This window comes from Echinops telfairi, unplaced genomic scaffold, assembly GCF_000313985.2.
Source record: "Echinops telfairi isolate 266 unplaced genomic scaffold, ASM31398v2 ScPeMD7_2;HRSCAF=8, whole genome shotgun sequence".
NCBI lineage: Eukaryota > Metazoa > Chordata > Mammalia > Afrosoricida > Tenrecidae > Echinops > Echinops telfairi.
Window position 1 is genome coordinate 62,819,049 of NW_022103898.1, and position 18,840 is coordinate 62,837,888.

The window sequence follows — 18,840 nt, forward strand, 5'->3', positions numbered from 1 at the left end:
ACCTTGTGATGGGCTCCCCCTTCCTTCTTGCTTATAAGTGGACAATCAACTTACATTATTCTTGGAAATAAAAAGATCTAAATGCATGCTGTAGGTGTGTGTGTGTGTGTGTGTGTGTGTGTGCACGCGCATCTATGTGTGTTTGCTTTCAATGGGCATAAGTTGTTTATTTTAAATGGATATGTCATATGCCAACCTTAAATTACTCCATTTTAAAAAGGTGTGTGTAGAGGGGAGGGAGGGTGACTTTTTAATTATGTTGAGATGAAAAGAGAACTGTAACCATTCAAAACAGCATCTGTTATGCCGAAAATTCCCCAAACTGATCTGTTATCCAAAAGTTATTTAAGAGTGAGGCCACAACATCCTTTCTATTGGTGAGCCTAGTCCTGCAAACTTCTCTGAAAATGACCGATGACTCCAATCACCTGGAGAGGTCACGTATGCCAAGCCGAGCCAAGTACAAACGCCCTGATTTGGGTCAGTTGTCATGGTTTTCTTCTTGTGTGTGCTTATACTGTGCTAAGCCACTAGGCTAAAACATGTCTTGTGTGTCACAGGACTCAGATTTATATATATGTTCTAACCCTTTAACATGTCTCTCCAGAAGCACAAAAGTAGGTAAATGAGAAGTTACATGTATTCACCTAAAGGAGACTTTGCAAAGCTGCCGATAAACAAAGACTTGTTGAGCTCGTACTGCCTGCCAGAGAAGCACAGCTGGGGGCAAGAACAGACCCCGGGGGGCCTGTCCTCGAGGCTCAGGTCCTTTGGGCTCTTTCTGACTTTAATCATTTTGAGACAAGCAAAGCTCTGGGCACAGTGAAAGCTAAATGTCATGCCTTTACATTGCACTGCTGTCTCTTTACGACAGCTCTTTTCCTTACTCCTCACCGCCATCGAGTCCCTGTCAACCCACAGTAACCCTAGAGGACAGGGTAGAACTGCCCTGTGAGTTTCCGAGGCTGTCACTCTTTACTGGAATAGAAAGCCCCATCTTTCTCCCGAGGAGCAAGCGACTGGTGGTTTCAAACTGCTAACCTTGGGGTTAGCAGCCCCCAATGCATAACCACCACGCCACCAGGTGGTTAAGAAAACAAAGAAACTACCTACCCTCAAGTCCACGCCCAATGCTGGAACCCTCGTGGTGCAGTGGCTGCTCACTGGACTGCTAAAGACAGTTGCTCCTTAGGAGAAAGAGAAGGCTTTCTCCACCCACAAAAAGTTACAGTCTCGGAAACCCACAGGGCAGTCCTACCCTGTCCTCCGAGTGACAAGGATAGTTAGAGGATGTACAGTGTGAAGACAATGCACCCTGTACTTTTCTTAAAAGTCCTGGGATCTCAGGATTGATGAACCTATAGGGACAACAAATAGAATAAGGGGGTTGGGGGAGGGGGCAATACAGTGGTGGGGGGGTAAAAGGGAGACAATGTCAAGGAGTCGATGTAGAAAAAAATTGTTTGGGAACTGATTGTGGTAACAATTGTTCAATTCTACTTGACTGATACGATATATATTAAATCCCAAATTAAAGAATAAAGAAAAATTATTCTTAAATAAAGAAAGAAAAGAAGAAGAAGAAGAAAATGTTTTTCTCTGCATCTGGAAAAAAAAGAAAAAGTCCGGGCATCTTCACATGAACTTCCTTGGATTTCTCTTATGAACAGAGAGGGTCTGATGAGACGCCATAGGAATTTTTAGTGACACAGTCAACAGGCATGAGTACAACCAAGCAACACCCCCCCTCACCACCACCACCACCACCCCCTGGTTAAGTGCTTGTTGAGATCAGAGTTCTAACTTTAGATGCTCTGGCTGGAAAGCAAATCAATACGTCACAAAGCCTGAGAGACGAAGGAAATGCCCACATGCTGAAAATAAGCATTGGTCTCTGGCTGAAATGTCCGGAAGTGCTGATTAGGTTAACATTCCACTTAATAACAAATGCTCTCTGAAGCCATTTGACCAACAATCTAGAAATTCTCTTCCAGTTGTCCAATGGCTTGATTTCTAAAGATGGAGTGGCTGTGGCCAAGATGTGTGGAAGGGGGAAACCAGATGATCCCTGCCTGTGCTTGCTTTGAGGTTATCTTTCAGATTCATCTTTCACAGCACCCGTCAAAGCAGTCAATAAATGTGGACTGAAAACGAAAAAGCACCAGCTTCCCTCCCTCTCCACGCTCCCTTTCAGGGGCTGGCCATGCTGCACGGAAGAGAAGGCGTTAGAGCTCGCACAGAAGAAACCACCACTGGGCCGGTCTGCTTTCGACTTTGAAGCCCAGAAAGGACCTGCTGGCACAGTTTAGTCCATACTCCTGAATTAAACATAATGAGATAAAGTTCTTCAAGTGGTTAAATGACAAAGATTGCAGTCAGTGTGCAAAGTTTCACTATCAATCCCAAGAATGTAACGATAGACCATCGATAAGAAATGTCTGAGAAAAGGCTCCCATTTAAAGGGAAAACAGCTGAGCCACTCTGAAAGCATAAAGTCAAGATAGGCCAAGTTTATTAACTTCTTGTAATAAAATTTAATCATGCGCTGCAAGCCTGTTTTAGAAAACAGATTATCTGGATCATGCAGCAACTGGGAGATTGCACTGAGCAACAGGTAGAGAATTACATGTTTGATCTCTGGAAATCAGTTCTCCAGGCATGGGCAGAGCCCCTCTAAGCGAGTGTAAATAATCTGAGTATTATCTCAAAGTAGTCGTCTGTTGCTAACTCTATTTGACTTACTTTCTGTTACTCTGTTTATCTTAAATACTGAATGTACAAAGTCTCTATTCAGTAGGGCACACATTTGCAGACGCTGATGGACTCATATGTCAGAATTTCCTGCAGAGCTTAGGAAACATACAATCCTTTGGACTAAAGCCCATGAAATTACCCAGGAAGATTTAAAATCATGCTGATGCCTGGATCTCACCAATTACATCAGAATCCAGAGAGAGGAGAGAGCCTCAGGCATTTGGTATTTTCTGAAAATACCTTCATGAGACTCTAAAAGCCAGACCTGGAATGAGAACACTTACCCTGCTGACTGTAATTTAGTAGACCAGGGTGTCACCTGGCTCTTTTCATGTCTGACAGGTATTGTGATGATTCTACAACCCAGTGTCCATGGACCTTATTCTCAAAAGCTCTGGCCCAGGTCAAGCCAAAGGTCTAGGCAATGCCAAATTTCCATGAGGGATGACTCTCAAAATGAGATCATCCCACTTTTTAACATTTTCTCTGTTAGGGTAACACTTCTTAAATAACATTTGGTCTACATAGTAAGGAGGTAATATTACTTTACACAGATCCATAAACTGACTACAAACAGGTGGTTAAAAACTTATCTGATTTTAATATGAATATGTGACCAGAATTTCATAAGCAAATAGTTGCATTTCTGAGACAAAAGTAACTTAAACTGGTTATCTAGCAAAAATCAATTGTCTAAGTCAGCTTTTAATCAGAAAATAGGGTTACTAGATTAAGCAGACAGGTAAACTTTGAGAATGCACCATTGTGTGAACAAACTCTGGTACATGATAGACAATAAATGTTTGCTTATTAATTAACCCTGTATCCTTGTTTCTCCTCTCCTATTACTCACTTCTTCTCTTGATAGGTGAAGGGAAGATAGTTCAATATTCACATAAAATAGGCATTATGCTAACTACTTGAGATACTCATCAACTGCGGTAATCCAGCAACATCCCTGGGAAGTAGATATTATCAGCTCCTTTTACAGATAAGAAAACTGAGGGTCAGATGGGTACTGCAAGTTCATTAAATACTAGAGAAGCACTTAAGATATATGTAAAATATGGTGGAAAATATGAAAGTTAATATGTTCTTTGCCCTTCAAAGGGTTATTGTGTATATTATCATATTGTTTATTTTATGTCTAGCCATTCTAAGTATTATAGTTTCCAATTTTAGATGAGTAAACCAAGCCTAGAGAATAAATCTCCCCAACTGTTCTAGTGCTAAACAATGTCTCTTTATTCCTACTCAAGGAGCCCTGGTGGCATAGCAGGTTAGGCATTGGGCTGCTAACTATAAGGTCTGTGGTTCAAACCCACTGGCCAGCTCCATAGGAGACAGTGAAGCTGTCTGCTTCTGTAAAGACTTACCATCCCAGAAACCCTAGGGAGCAGTTCTACACTATCCTGCAGGGTCACTAGGAGTCAGAATCAAGTCCATGGCAGTGAAAGGTGGTGGTGGTGGTACTTCTTATTGGCCTTTTCTATTAAGGAGTACCAGCATGTTCTCGCTTCCTCTTTGGAGATTTTTTAAAAGCTTTTTATTGTGAATTGGGTGAGGGTTTGCCGAGTAGATAATCGGTTTTACATTCAACAATTCAAAAACATTTTGTTCCAACTCATCCATTGCAATCCCTCGCTAGGCCAGCATGTGTCCCACTTCCTCCCAGTGCTGACGGTTTCCATTCCGCTCTCTTTCCTAGCCCCCGGAGCTTCGTCCTTGAGTAAGTGCTGCCCGATTGCTCGCAGATGGCTGAGGAGTAGGCTCAGGCCCAGATCTGAAGCATGACTCAGAGCCATAGTCTTGAGGGTTCTCCCGGGGAGCCTGGTCTCTTTTAACCAGCATGTATTTTAAATATAATGACACATTGTCTCACACACTGATATTTAACTTGTGGGGGTGGGCATTCTCCTACGCACCCACATTCACTGTCTCCAATACAAGTGCAAGCTCCTTTAGAACGGGAACTTTCTATTTCTTCAGGATCCCCTCATTACACACTCACAGGTAGACAGGAACATGTGTGAATCATTGCTAATCTAGGTCCGGAAAAGTAAGCTATCTTTCTTTTGTTGCAAAGGGTTTCTGACCACAGATGAAAGGAAATTATTCGACCACCTCAAATCTCCTCATCTGAAGTACTGGGTTCCATTCATCTGGTTTGGAAATCTCGCCACTAAAGCCCGGAATGAAGGTAGAATCCGAGACAGTGTTGACCTGCAATCGCTGATGACTGTAAGTACGTCCTGCAGGAAAAGATGTGCACCAACAGTCCAGAGGGTCCCGGGTCTAGCAGGCCAGGCCAGGAAGAGCCTGCTTTGTTCAGTCAGTCCTGATCTGAAAGAAAGCTGAACGATGGGGCTGGTATTAAGAATCTCAACACACAGGACAGAGATAGGATGGGGATTGATTTGTAGTGCTTGTTCAGGAGCTCTGTTTTAATCAGAACTACACTTTGTAATAGGAGCCATGAGGCAGTGCACCTTGATTGACCAGCAATGTCCTCCAAGGCTCGGAAGGAGATGCCACACTCGCTGCGTGTTTGCCATCCCTGGCCCTGGGATCCCAGAATAAAACCTGGAGTATAAATAAACCTCCCCAGAAGAAAATCCAGGGTAGAAATAAACTTCCCCAATATTGGCCATATCTCAAAGGCAAGCCATCTTTTCAGATGCTTCAGTAAGCATAATAGCACTTTCCCTAAACAAAAGAACCATCGTCATCTAAGAAGCAACTGGGCCTGCAGGTCCCGATGTGAGGGACAGAGAGACGGGGCCCGTGACAGCCTCTTGCCGGCCATAGGCTACAAGGGATGGATCATTAAAAACCAGCACCCAAGCTAACGTGAGTCAATTTTTCTCAATCTCAGATAATAATTTATGTCTGATACGGGAGGAACAATCAATGGACCCCCCTCCTTCCTGCTCCAAACAGAGGGATTTTCTGTCACCATGGCTGTTCTACAGTCCTATTTGTGAGCGGAAAGGTTTAAGATGTATTGACTTCCGTTATCTAAGATAGGCTCCTCCAGTAAGCCTGCTTGAAAGAGATAGAAATACAATGTTTTGCTCTGCACATTATTTACCAAAGTGACTAGACCCTGACACTGGGATGGCTGCCTTTCTAACACCCCTTTGAGACAGCAGGCATGCCAGAAAGTATGGTTTCAAAAAGGATAGGAGAGCTTTTTATAAAGTGTGGCCTATTTTGACACTTTTGAGACTATGTCCCAAGAATTTGTCTGAACATTCATATTGTTCAGGGACGTTCATTGTTTGTCATTTGGGGAACTTTTCTTACAGAACGTCCTTCAGAATCAACTTAATATGCAGCCATATATCGAAAAGATGTGACCCCATTCTGAATCCCGGTAAAGGTTCATTCTCCCACCCGTTTGAGTAAACCGTGTTTCATCTGTTTCCGGCACAGGAAATGAACCGCTACCGTTCTTGGTGCAGCCTCTTATTCGGTTACGACTGGGTGGGCATTCCACTGGTCTACACCCAGGTATGCGCGTGATTCTTGGTCTCCACGTGGCCCCTTGGCTCTCCAGCTGGCTGTGGGTGACCCGCCAGGTGTTCTCACTCTGGTCTCTCTCTACTGCAGGTTGTCACTCTGGCCGTCTACACCTTCTTCTTCGCATGCCTGATTGGACGCCAGTTTTTGGATCCCACCCAAGGCTATGCAGGGCACGACTTAGACCTCTACATTCCAGTCTTTACACTCCTACAGTTCTTCTTCTATGCAGGATGGCTCAAGGTAGCTCGCCGACTCCAGGCCTGGGTCCTGCCGTGTAATGTCAGCCTGTCCCATATGTTCCCATGAAGATCTTTCACAGAGCCTTTAGCAGATCACTCATCAAACACGTGATAGCTCTGAGGTGTTTGCTTTTGTCGCCAAGCGAGGGTCGGAGTGGGTCCTCTGCTGCAGCAGGCTGAGCTGCTCCCTATGCAGAGCAGTCACATGAGCACTGCTCGTTCAGTGGCTATTGATTTTTTTTTTGAAGTTTTTGTGTGCTTCCATTAGGATTACAAGGAGGTAATTAAAAGCCTACCCTGTACCTGCATTGATATTTTATACCACCATCAGCAACTAGGCAGAGTCAATGAGAGCCTTGCCCATCAGATTGGAGCATTAATACTGGGTTGCTAGCTTGTTTGGATTCAAATCTTCAAAGAATTATTTGCAATTCCCTCGCATACTGCTCGCTGCCCCACAACATGAAATGCATCCCACTTTCAAAACCAGAACTGAACCCCAGAAAAGAATGCATTAGAATCAAAACTCGAAGCCTCAAGATTAATGATGGCATTTGGTTTGCCAGGAATTTTTTTAACGAGAGCGCGCAGTAAGCATGGCCTGTCCCAGTATCAAAGCGGCAGTTTGTTGTTGGTGCCATCATGCTGTCTTCCTCTCCCTCCACACACCCATGCAAGCTGTGTGTCTGTGTACAGAGAGAATCAGGTAGGGTTCCCACATTGTGTTACTTGTCTTTGGTCAACTTCCAAAAGAGAAGTCAAAACCAATCAAACCCATTGCCATCGAGTGATTCCAGCTTAGGGTTTCTGAGGCTACAAGCCTTCACGGGAGCAGGGAGCCTCGTCTTCCTCCCAAGGAGCGGCTGGTATTGAGTCCAACACTAGTGATCATGCCTCCAGGCTCCTTCCCAAAGCAGGGAGTGCTGACAGAGCAGAAGAAAGGGGGAAAGCAGACAATGCCCCCATGACTTTAGTTGAAATGCACTGACAGTTTGAAGATGGCTCTCATAAACTAGAACTTTGAAATGTCCGACCTTTCCCACAGCCCCCTGTTGTACAGCCCCAGCCTCCCAGATCAGCGTGTTCCCTGAGGATGCCTTCACTCTCATTGGTTTGGATCTTAACGTGGAAAAATAAATATGCTGGCAGTTCAAATGCTACTCCAAAGAGTACAGGCATGCCCCCGATAAATGGCCAAAACCTTTTTTAACTAGATGACAGTGAGTGTTGATTCTTTTCACTCATTTAAGAGGGAGAGCGAGCAAGAGACATTGAGAGCTCTCATTTCCCATTAGACCTAAAATCGACATAAAATCACCACCATTGGCCCAAATGCTCCTCTCGTCTGTTACTGTCCTTTCCCCTAGGTTGGGCTAAGCGTTTTATTCTTTGCTGTGTCCGTATGAGGGGATCGACCAGCCTGTAGGAAACAATTGACAATTCCTTCCTCCTCACATGCTTTCTCAAATAGTAATAGTCTTTGACTCGCGTATTATCTAAAGGTAAACTCTGAAGCGACACGAAGCTCACGCTGTTAAGAGGTAAGCAGTCCTCAGTGAACTGAGTTTTCCTGCGCCAACAGGTTGTGTCCCCATTCCTAAGCAGCTGTTCCATCTTGACCATTGTGGTGGCTGTAAATCTTTTCAAAGTGAAGGAAATCTGTCTCAGCCTTACACACTATAGATTACTCTGTTATTGGCTGACAATATGGCCTCCAAGAAAGCAAAGGAATCTTTGTGAGATAGTCGATTCAAACATGTAAGTGTCATTTTGGAAATTTAATGTAGACGATGATTGCATGTGGGAGACTCATCTCATAACCTGGGTATAAGGAAATATTTTCAAGACGCAGCTTCTGGCCCACTGAATGTAGGCAATTCCTCAGGCATGAAAAGGTAAACAGTCCTGCGGAACTTGACATAGAGCACTCTGACATGGATAGTGCTACGAGGCTGACCGTCTGGCTCACAGGCTCCCTCTCCCTAGTGCGGCCCCTTAGAATGAGGGGCTGTGCTTCTCCAAGCAGGAGGCTCTCAGTGCTGGGTGTCTTTGAAAGCTCCAGGGAGCTTTAAAGGATTCTGAGGCCTCGGCTCAGCCCCACACCAGCTACACTGCAGTGTTTATGCACAGAGCACTGCTATATGGTTTTTTGCGAGCCGCACAACTCCCCTGAGTGTTAGGTTTCTGTGTGCGCTCTCCATGTTAGTGGGCTTAGTTACACAGGTGCGTCATACGCGGGGGGGCGGGGCGACCCATAATAAATTATAATCTCTGTGGGCTAGGACCCAGGCATCAATTTTGTTGTTTTAAACTCCCAGATGATTTAATATGCTGCCAAAGCTGTAAACTGCTGCTCTAGAGCAGTGGTTCTCAACCTTCCTAATGCCGCGACCCTTTCATACAGTTCCTCATGTGGTAATGACCCCCCCAACCATAAAATTATTTTCATTGCTACTTCATAACTGCAATTTTGCTACTGTTATGAATCGGGCGACCCCTGTGAAAGGGTCATTCGACCCCCAAAGGGGTCGTGACCCACAGGTTGAGAACCACTGCTCTAAGCTGTTTCACTTAAAAAAATCAGTGGGCAGGCTTGTTTCTGAATAGTCTCAGACTAGACACTCGACTAATCAAATCATGACTTTATATCGAACACTGCACCATTTTTCCCATCTGCCCAAAGCAAACACATCCATGGTTCCAAATAATAATAATCATCCAAGAGGATTATTAGAAAATAAGAATGACACGTGAGTCATATCTGTATTGGGCATATAAATCTCTCATTAAGATGGCATTTGGTTCCAGAACCTCCACTATTGACAAAATATTAGAAGATATGTGGTAAGAAGCTGTCTAAGCATTTCCCAGCAGGAAAACTAACTTCTAGGTTAATCATAAACGCTTCAGAAAACTAAACAGGATTCTAATTCCAGCTTTATGACTTTCAATAATTGTACAATCTCTTTACATTATTTTCTTTAACATTGATTTAAATCTTTCTGGGCCATTTAACCCCAGTCAAGTTTAGACTCTATCTTGCCATCTGAGTTCTTATAAATTCCTTGAAAACAGGTAGGTACCCCTCACAGTGCTCAGCACAGGGCCATGTAGCCTGTGCTTTTTCAAGATTTACTCGTTCGATTTGTATCTGATGATCAATAAGTAGGCCTTTAAACAGTGCATAGGTCCTCCTGCAGTCTAGCACACATCTTCCCACCAGTGGAACCAGCACGCCCTGTTGGAGAGCATGCACGGGCAGGGGACATCATTCAGGGTTTCAGAGCTGAGGCTCGCTTTGCTGACAGCTAGTGGCGTCTGTGGAAGCCGACTCTCCTCTGGGCTTTCTATGCTGACTGTGATGAAGACAACAGAGAGTGAGCCGGGGACCATTGTCAGCCACCAGTCTTCAGAAGCACCGTGACGGATGTGTTCTGTCTTCTCCACCGCAGGTAGCCGAACAGCTGATCAACCCTTTTGGAGAAGATGATGATGATTTTGAAACAAATTGGTGCATTGATAGAAATTTGCAGGTTAGAGAAGCTTTTCTTTCCTTTACAAACATTGATAATCCATCACTGTAATGTTTCAGAGCTAAACAGAGTCTACATTCAAACCCTATCCCGTCTGTCTTTTAGCAATAAATGGGGAAAAATGCTAATCCGTTTGGTGTCATTCCGGTGTCTTCCCCGTCCCGGTGTCCCCCTCCAAGCCCCAGGTCTGTGTTCCTGTGTGACTTCATCTCTTCTAAGTAGGATTTCCAGCCAGCCTTAAGTGTCCTCGGTAGCTTCATGCAGAGGCTTCCACTTTCATACAGAGCAATGTGCGAACTCATTCCTTTCCTCCGTTCACTATTGCTGCCCGGAGAGCTGACCGGTGATATACAAGGCAGACAGTTGCAATCTGATGTCACTGGGGGCCTGAGACAAACTCCCTGTGTCCTAAATCTACTAGCATGATGCCAAATAGACTCCAGGCCCTCACCTGGAGGTCCCACACCAAGTCCCATCCGCCCACTGGACCTTGTTCCTTTTCGTTATACGATTCATGTTGGAATTATTTCTAACCCTGTAACAATGATTTTAGGTCTCTCTTTTAGCTGTGGATGAAATGCACATGAACTTACCCAAGCTGAAGAAGGACATTTACTGGGACGATTCTGCTGCTCGTCCTCCGTACACCCTGGCAGCTGCTGACTACTGCATACCTTCATTTCTGGGGTCCACTGTCCAAATGGGGTAAGTACATGGTTTGAAGTCCGCACTGTTTAGGAAACGAGTAGCTCGCTGCTCTGGTCTTCTCAGACCCTGGTCCTGGAATTCCTGGCAGGTCAGTTCTCCGTGTGCAATCGCATTTACCGAGGCTTTTCACAATTTTAGCTACAATTAAGGGTTGCAAGGGAATTAGAAAATAAAGAGACTATATTTTTTTGTTTAAGCATGGTGTGGTTTTGTTGTTGTTTGTTTGTTTGTTTGTTTGTTTTCCAGCTTGAGTAGTGGGGAGCATATGACTCCCATTTGACTTTGCTCTCGTACCATGGCACACTTTGCCACTGGTTGTGAACCCATCTTTCCCTTCCCTAGCCCACCAACTTGAAGAGTGGATGGACTGACGATCTGAAGTCAATGTACTTTTTAACAAATATTCACTGAGCACATACCAGGTGCAGGCACTGTAATAAGCTATTTGGAGACATTTAAGAAATGGGATATGTTTTATTGAAAGTGTCCTCTCAGTTTATAGTTCAATCTAATTCGATTCAGATGACAAATCAGTCTCTGTATGGTGGCTTTAGCATATCAATAGCATACTATGAATAGTCCCTATGCCCTATGAACCTTAATTAAGCAGAATGACGCCTGAAGTAAATCATGCACAGTCCCTGAATGATTTTATTAAACATGATCATGTATTTCATTGTGGAGACTTGTGTGAATGTGGACAAAATAAGTATACTTGCTGAAAGTAGATACCGTGGATTCTAAGTAACTTTGAGAAGAGAATTTGGGTAAATTAAGGGGGGGGAAATAAAATATATTTATGTATATATGTTTATATATATACAAGTGTGTATATGTGTATATATACATATATATACATATATACACGTGTCTGTCACACTGTGGTAGCTTGTGTGTTGCTGTGATGCTGGAAGCTATGTCACTGGCATTTCAAAGGCCAAAAGGATCACCCAAAGTGAACAGATTTCAAATATACATATATGTTTGTATCTATATATTTAGAATATACACTTATCTACTATATATACATATCTACTACATATAGTAGATAAATATGGATACTACATATATATTGTAGAGAAAGTGGAAACATCTATGACATTCTTCTTATGACTTTTGGCAAAACTATGACCCACTCTCCCTGAGATCAGCTGTAAATAGAGTGTAAAATACATCCATATCCTGTAGTTGCATCTCTGTGATCTAGTCTAACTCCCTACCTACCTCCCAAGCCCACTCCCGTTCCCTGCCCTCTTATTTTCATCTTCTGGATCCCGACCTTGACTCCCCTTCCTGAAAGGCTTTCCTCTTAGATGTATTTGCTCTGTGCTGTTGAACTGGTTCCTATTCATAACAACCCCTGCAACAGGGTAGAACTGCCTCAAATGGTTTTCTAGGCTGTACTCTTTACCAGAAAAAAATCACCAAGTCTTTCTCCTGTGGAGCAGCTGTTGTTGTTGTTGTTGTTGTTGTTACTAGGTACCGTCATGTCTGTTCCAATCCATAACGACCCTACACACAACCGAAAGAAACACCGCACAGCCCTGCACCATCCTCACAATTGTTCCTGTACCTGAGCCCATTGTGTCAGTTACCGTGTCAAGCCATCTCACCGAGGGCCTTCGTCTTTGTCACCGCCCCTCCACTTCACCAGGGACTGACACACTATGTCCAAAGTATGCAAGATGAAGTCTTGCCGTCCTTGTTTCTAAGGAGCATGCTGGTCTAGTTCTTCCAAGACAGATTTGTTTGTCCTCTCAGCAGTCCACAGTACTTCCAACACTCTTTTCCAGCCCCACAATCAAATGCATCAGTTCCTCTTCACTCTTCCATAGTCAGTCGCTAACTTTCACATGCGTATGAGACCAGGGAAAATACCATGGTTTTAGTCAGGCGCACCTTAGTCCTCAGAATACCATCCTTGTTTTTCATTCTTCTAAAGAGGTTTTGTGCAGCAGGTTTACCTAATACAACTAGTCTTTTGATCTCTTGACTGCTGCTTCCATGAGTATTGATTGTGGGTCCCAGCAAGGAAAACCCTTGACAACGTCAACCTTTTCTCCATTTACCATGATGTTACCCATTGGTCCAATTGTGCGGATTTTGGTCTTCTTCATATTGAGTCCAATCCATACTGAAGGCTGCAATCCTTGATCTTCATCAGCAAGTACTTCAAGTCCTCCTCACTTTCCACAAGCATCTTGCACAGCACAGGTTGTTCCTCCAATCCTGGTGCCACATTCTTCTTCATATAATCCAACTTCTCTGATGACTTGCTCAGCAGACAGATTGACAAGTATGGTGAAAGGGTACAGCCCTTCTGCACACCTTTCCTGATTTTAAACCTTGCAGTATTCCTTTTTTATGTTCACACAACCGCCTCTTGATCCATGTACAACTTCCAAATGAGCACAATGAAGTGTTCTGGAATTCCCATTGCTCCCAAGGTTATCCATAGTTTATTATGGTCCACCCAATTGAATGCTTTTGCATAGTCAATAAAACACAAGTAAATATCTTTATGGTATTCTCTGCTTTGAGTCAAAATCCACAGACATTAACAATGATTTTCCTTGGTCCACATCCTCTTCTGAGTCTGGCCTGAACCTCTGGCAATTCCCTGCTAATGTATTGCTGCAAGAGTTGTTGGATGATCTTCAGCAAAAGTTTACTTGTGTGGGATATCAATGATATTGTTCTACAGTTTGAGCATTCTGTTGGGTCACCTCTCTTTGGCATGGGTACAACTATGGATCTCTTCCAGTTGGCCAAGTAGCTGTCTTCCAAATTTCCTGGCATAGATGAGTGAGTGCTTCCTATGCTTCATCCGCAGCTAGGGGGTTTGAGTTGCCAACCTTTGGGTTAGCAGCTGAGGCCTTAACTATGAGGCTACCAGGGCTCTTTCCATTATTGTTAGCCATCTACTCTTCAGTCCAAAATCTAAATTCACTGCCATCAAGTCTATGCTGACTCATAGTGATCCAATACACAGTGCCAGAGGCTGTATGTTGTCACTGAAACAAACAGCTTCCTCTAGTGGACTTACATGACCTTACCATTAGCACCCCAATGCTTGCCTGGCAGAGCTCCCAGAGAGCCTACTTATAGGTAGATAACTCCTAAACCTGTGGCACTCTTCCTCAAAGGAGCCAAAAACCCTTCTAGGACCAAAGACAAGGATGACTGACAGTGGAATTTCAGGAGTTTTGATGAAAAGGATTTAGGAACCAGGAGATTTGTTTTGTAGTCTTCAAATCACACCTGCCTGGAGGTTGTCTACTATGATAGACTTGCTTCTGATTCAAAAGATGGTTCTTCCAGAAAGTTCTAAAAAGGCCAATACCATTGGTGGGATCAGGGCATCATTAAGAGGCCTGTATTTCAAATGTCCATGTCGTTGTGTTTTCATTATGGTTCAATTTTTTTTCTTTAAATGTTTTATTGGGAATTATTTGAATGTTTACAGAGCAGTTCATCAGTTTTAGATTCAACAATTATACACATTGTGTGTCAACTCATAGACTGCAAGCTTCTCTATATACTATCACTTATCCCACTTTCTCCCTGTGTTTCCTGTTATATTCCCTCCTTCTTTCCTAATCCTCTGAACTTTGCCCTTTGGTAAATGTTGCACTTTTGCTCTTAAATGATTGATTGTCCTACCACAGGGGTGAGTTAAATTCCATGCAGGAAGAGTAAGGGGGATAGTCTCAGGTTCCCAGATGTCTCGTTCTGACCAGTCAGTCTGGTCTCTTGTGTGATTTTGAGTTTTGTTCCACATTTTTCTTCCACTCTGTCCAGGACCTTCTAATGTGATCCTTTTCAAAGCATCTGGTCATGTCAGCCAGGCACCATCTAGCTCTTCTGGTCTCAGAGTCCTGTAGACTAATATATGTGTGGTCCATTAATCCATTGGGCTAATTATTTTTTAAAAAATTTTATTGTCTCATGACTCTTGTCCTATCCTATATTTTCATTCTACGCACATAATTTTGCATCACTAAGCAATTGTCTCCCCAGGAGCCTTGGTGGTATAGTGGTTACATGTCAGGCTGCTACCCCAAGGTCAGCAGTTCAAAACCACCAGCCAGTCTGAGGGAGAAAGAGGAGGCTTTCTACTCCCATGAAGAGTTACAGTCTTGGAAACTCACAAGGGCAGTTCTATTCTATCCTATAGGGTTACTATGAGTCAGCATCTACTTGATGGCAATGAGTGAGAAGCAGATGTCTGTGTTCTTTAGAATGTGATCAAAACATGCTTTTCTCTTTTATCTATATACAGTAACACAGAATTCGTGATTTATCAGACTTTAGAGAGAATACCTACCCCCAAAAGTTTACTGGGAATATTAAATGAATGGTAAATATAAAAGCATCTGGCGAATAATATATTATGTAACTGAAATACAATATTACCATCAACTAGTTCTGTTTCTTATTTGTGGATGTGATACTGACACACAGAAAGATTCAAGGAATCTATTTTTTATATTAAACTAACAGAAATTTGGCACAGGAAATAAAATACTTGAGAGAAAACTTGGGAGATAAGGTACCTAAGAATGCAGAAAACATTACTGGTTGTCAGCGAGAACTAGTTGTCAGTGAGAAGGTGTAAGTATTATCGTGATGATGAGAAGCATGCGGAAAGACCGGATTCTATTGAGAGAGATTTGTCAATATGTTAATGAACTCAGAACAATTGATCAAAGAAGCTATTGGACAGAAGAGCAAGTGATTGTGATGATGTTCCCTGTGAATCTGGACCATTAAAGCAAAGCTTCCTAATCCAAGAAAAGTCACTGCAGGAATATAGGCTTTGGAGAGCCCGGAAATGTCTTTTTGAATCCATTAGTGTCAATTCTTCCTGTGATTGGGTGTTAAACAAGATGATTATAGTTGCGTATCACAAAAAAAAAAAAACCTTAAACGAAAAGGGTTTTATTGGGTTACATTCAAAGACTAGTCTAGCTTTGGACATGGTCGCCTCAGAGAACTGCAGCAGAGCACATGTTACTCGGTCCCTCAGCACTGCTGTGCTCTGCACTGGCTCTATTAGAAGGCTCTCCCCTTCTAATAACAAACATGGCATGAGGGTGCCCAGCAGCCCCAGGATCACATCCTATCTTCTCAAACAGCCTTATGGGATGAGTACATCTTTTTTTCCAACAGTTAAAACAAAAATACTGCACTTCAGTTTGATTTTCTTGGTTTGGCTAACAATCTCATTCCTGAACCCACCGCATTGACAGACACACTATTATGGATTGACTAAGATATATCATCTTTCATCATAATCAACCATATGGAGTAAGTGGTTCCTCGACAAAAATCAGGGTGCTATTACCAGAAGAAGGGTGAATGGTTTTGCTAGACCGGCACAAGTACTTGCCAATATTTTCGTTCTCTACAATAATAAACAACAATTTCCTAGACAATGGACTTGTCACTCATCAAATACAAGGTCAGAGCCAAGTAAGAGGCTCTCTGCAGGAAAGGGGGCGGGATGAGCTGGCGTCACTGGGGTTGGTCCCTGTAGTCCCGGCTGATGCAGGGAGTGAGCTCTCGCACTGGTGTGGGAACCGGGTGTCAAGACACCACGGAAGGAAGCTTTTCAGGAAAGTGCTTTCTGCTTGATGAAACACAAAATCCTTTCCTGGGTAAATAAATGTTTTACTTTCAAATTCTGCCTAAGGGGTATATTCCCAGACGACTTAATTAAAAAATCATGTCTCCCTGAAGTCTCAGGTTTGTGGTCATAAACCCCCTGATCCCAAAATCCTAAAACCCAAGAAGCACCCTTTAATAACGGAGCCAAAGCACTATACAAGGGCAACCTGAGAAATTGTTCTCCCTCATATTTATTCACATTTGGCACATTATTCATGTCTACATAAAAGGGAAAAATTCTTGAAGACAATTCCTTTGCTCTCTATACTCAGAAACATGCTCAATTCATTGCCCTATTTTCTGCACTTTAACCAAGTATACAATTGTAACTTAAAGTTAAAAAAAAATTCACCTTTTCATTTTCAAGTACAAGTTTAAAATATCATGTTTTCCCTTGTACCTTCATAGGTGGAATTGAGTCATTCCTTTATTCAACTAAAATCTTTTTATAGGACGTACTATGTAGTGGTTTCTATGCTATTAGATCCAAGACTTGAATAGTCCAATCCATTAAGATCCCCTACCTTATTCACTGAGGTACTGTCCACACTGTATAGCTTTAATAAAAATAAACCAATAAACCAAACTCACTGCCATCAAGACTCATAGCAACCCAATGAAGGGTTTCTAAAACTATAAATCTGTATGGGAGCAGACATTTCTTCAGCCAAGCAGCTGGTAGGCCTGAACTGCTGACCTTGTGGGTAGCACCCCGATGGCTAACACACCACCAGGGCTTCTCACTGTATGGTGGACACCGCTTTGAACGTGACATTTTTATCTCAGACACCAGTTGGGGGTGGAGGGAAGGAAGGCTTTGCTTCTACTGGGGAACTCATATTGTTCTTTTAGATTATGAATTTCATAATGGATGATAGTTGCCTTTTCATTTTGACTGCTAGCTAGAAGCTTAAAATCAAATCTGTAGCCTACTTTTCACAGTATTTCTGTGGGATTTTATGCCATATATTTCTAGGTACTGTGTCTTGTCATCTTTTATTATTGTTCCTTATTTTAGCACCATATCTTATTCCTCTGTATGTGTTTTTGTAAGCTACCTCAGGGTTTTCATACGGTGTGTAATAAAGAAATAAATTGAGAACTCTGCTTGGCAAAATGGCAAGCAAAAAGACCAGCTGAGAGACAGGAGCCCACCGGGAAAGAGAAGACACCGGGCCCACCTGCATGAGGGAGAACTCAGCGTCTGAGCTAGAGGGAAGGGGTTGAGCATGGGCATGGCTTCGACAACTTCTAGCAAGGGGAGATGGTGCCTGATGTCTAATGAAGCAAGAGGCGATCATGGTTTCCGCACATCCAGTCATTTTTCCCAAACAAGTGTCCTTGAGTCCAGTCTGGCCCGTGGAGCCCTCAGGTGTGTCAGAGTAGAAGTGTGCTCCCGCGGGGGTTCAGTGGCTGAGCATTCCGACGGAGATTCCCAGGTCTTTCTTCGGAGGTATCTCCAAGTGGGCTGGGACCTCCGACCTTTCGGTTGTAGCCCAACTCATTAACTACTTACACCACCACCCACTGGCTGACATCTAATCACAAGCATGTCATCATTCAAACCAAGTTTTGGCAGAACCTGGTTTTCTCTGTCTAATCTGAGTCAAAAAAGCCCCTATTTTAAAATCCTTCTTAAAGGTTTGAACCTTAAACTAACGCTTAAAAGTTTGAACATTAAGCCAAACTTTCATCTCTTAATCCTTGTATACAAAAAACTTCAGATTCACTACTTTGAATGGGGGGGAGAGGTGGGTGGGGGGGAAGCCCATTGAAAGTCTGAGGGCCCCAAATAGCAAAGATTTCATAATCTTAACAATCTTGAGCATGTAAAAAAAAGTGTGAATTATTGGATGCAAGAAACTTGTGTTAGATAAGCCATCCTATACATTAATTGAGAAATGAGACATCTTTTCCTGTTATCACAGGTGGAAGAACCCCCGTAATGGGAAGTAAGTTGTTAGACTATTAAGCCTGTAACCACACTGTCAGTGGTTCAAACCCACCAGCCACTGCTGGAGAGAGAGGTGACAGCCTGCTTCCACAGAGATTTCCAGTCTTGGAAATCCCACAGGACAGTTGTACTCTGTCCGACAGGATCACTGTGTGTCGGAATTGACTGGATGGAAACAGGTTACACCCTTTCGATTGACTGTACGCAGTGTGCTCTTTTGTCATAGCACGGAGTGCTCTCTTTTCTGCTGTTTTAATTTAAGCATCTTTTCATTAGCCGCACCATGCAGACACTCCTAAGCAAGATTGAGAAAACGCCCCGCAAGCAGCCAAAAGAAGAGGTGTCCATGAGATGCCAGCGAGAAAATACACCCAAACCCTAAAGTGAAAATGGGTCTTCTTGGGGCAACAGTGAACACACACGCCTGACAAGTGTAGCTTTCCCAGGGCACACTCAG

General features: G+C 43.2%; 1 protein-coding gene across 1 annotated transcript in view; it reads left to right on the forward strand.

Moving 5' to 3' along the window:
* The window catches only part of BEST3 (bestrophin 3), a 41,823-nt gene that overhangs the window by 12,358 nt on the left and 10,625 nt on the right, over positions 1-18,840 (forward strand). The window contains exons 5-9 of the mRNA XM_045288881.1: positions 4,841-4,995; positions 6,190-6,267; positions 6,367-6,519; positions 9,971-10,051; positions 10,605-10,756. Of these exons, the coding sequence (XP_045144816.1) occupies positions 4,841-4,995; positions 6,190-6,267; positions 6,367-6,519; positions 9,971-10,051; positions 10,605-10,756 (619 nt within the window). The remainder of the gene's footprint in view (positions 1-4,840; positions 4,996-6,189; positions 6,268-6,366; positions 6,520-9,970; positions 10,052-10,604; positions 10,757-18,840) is intronic.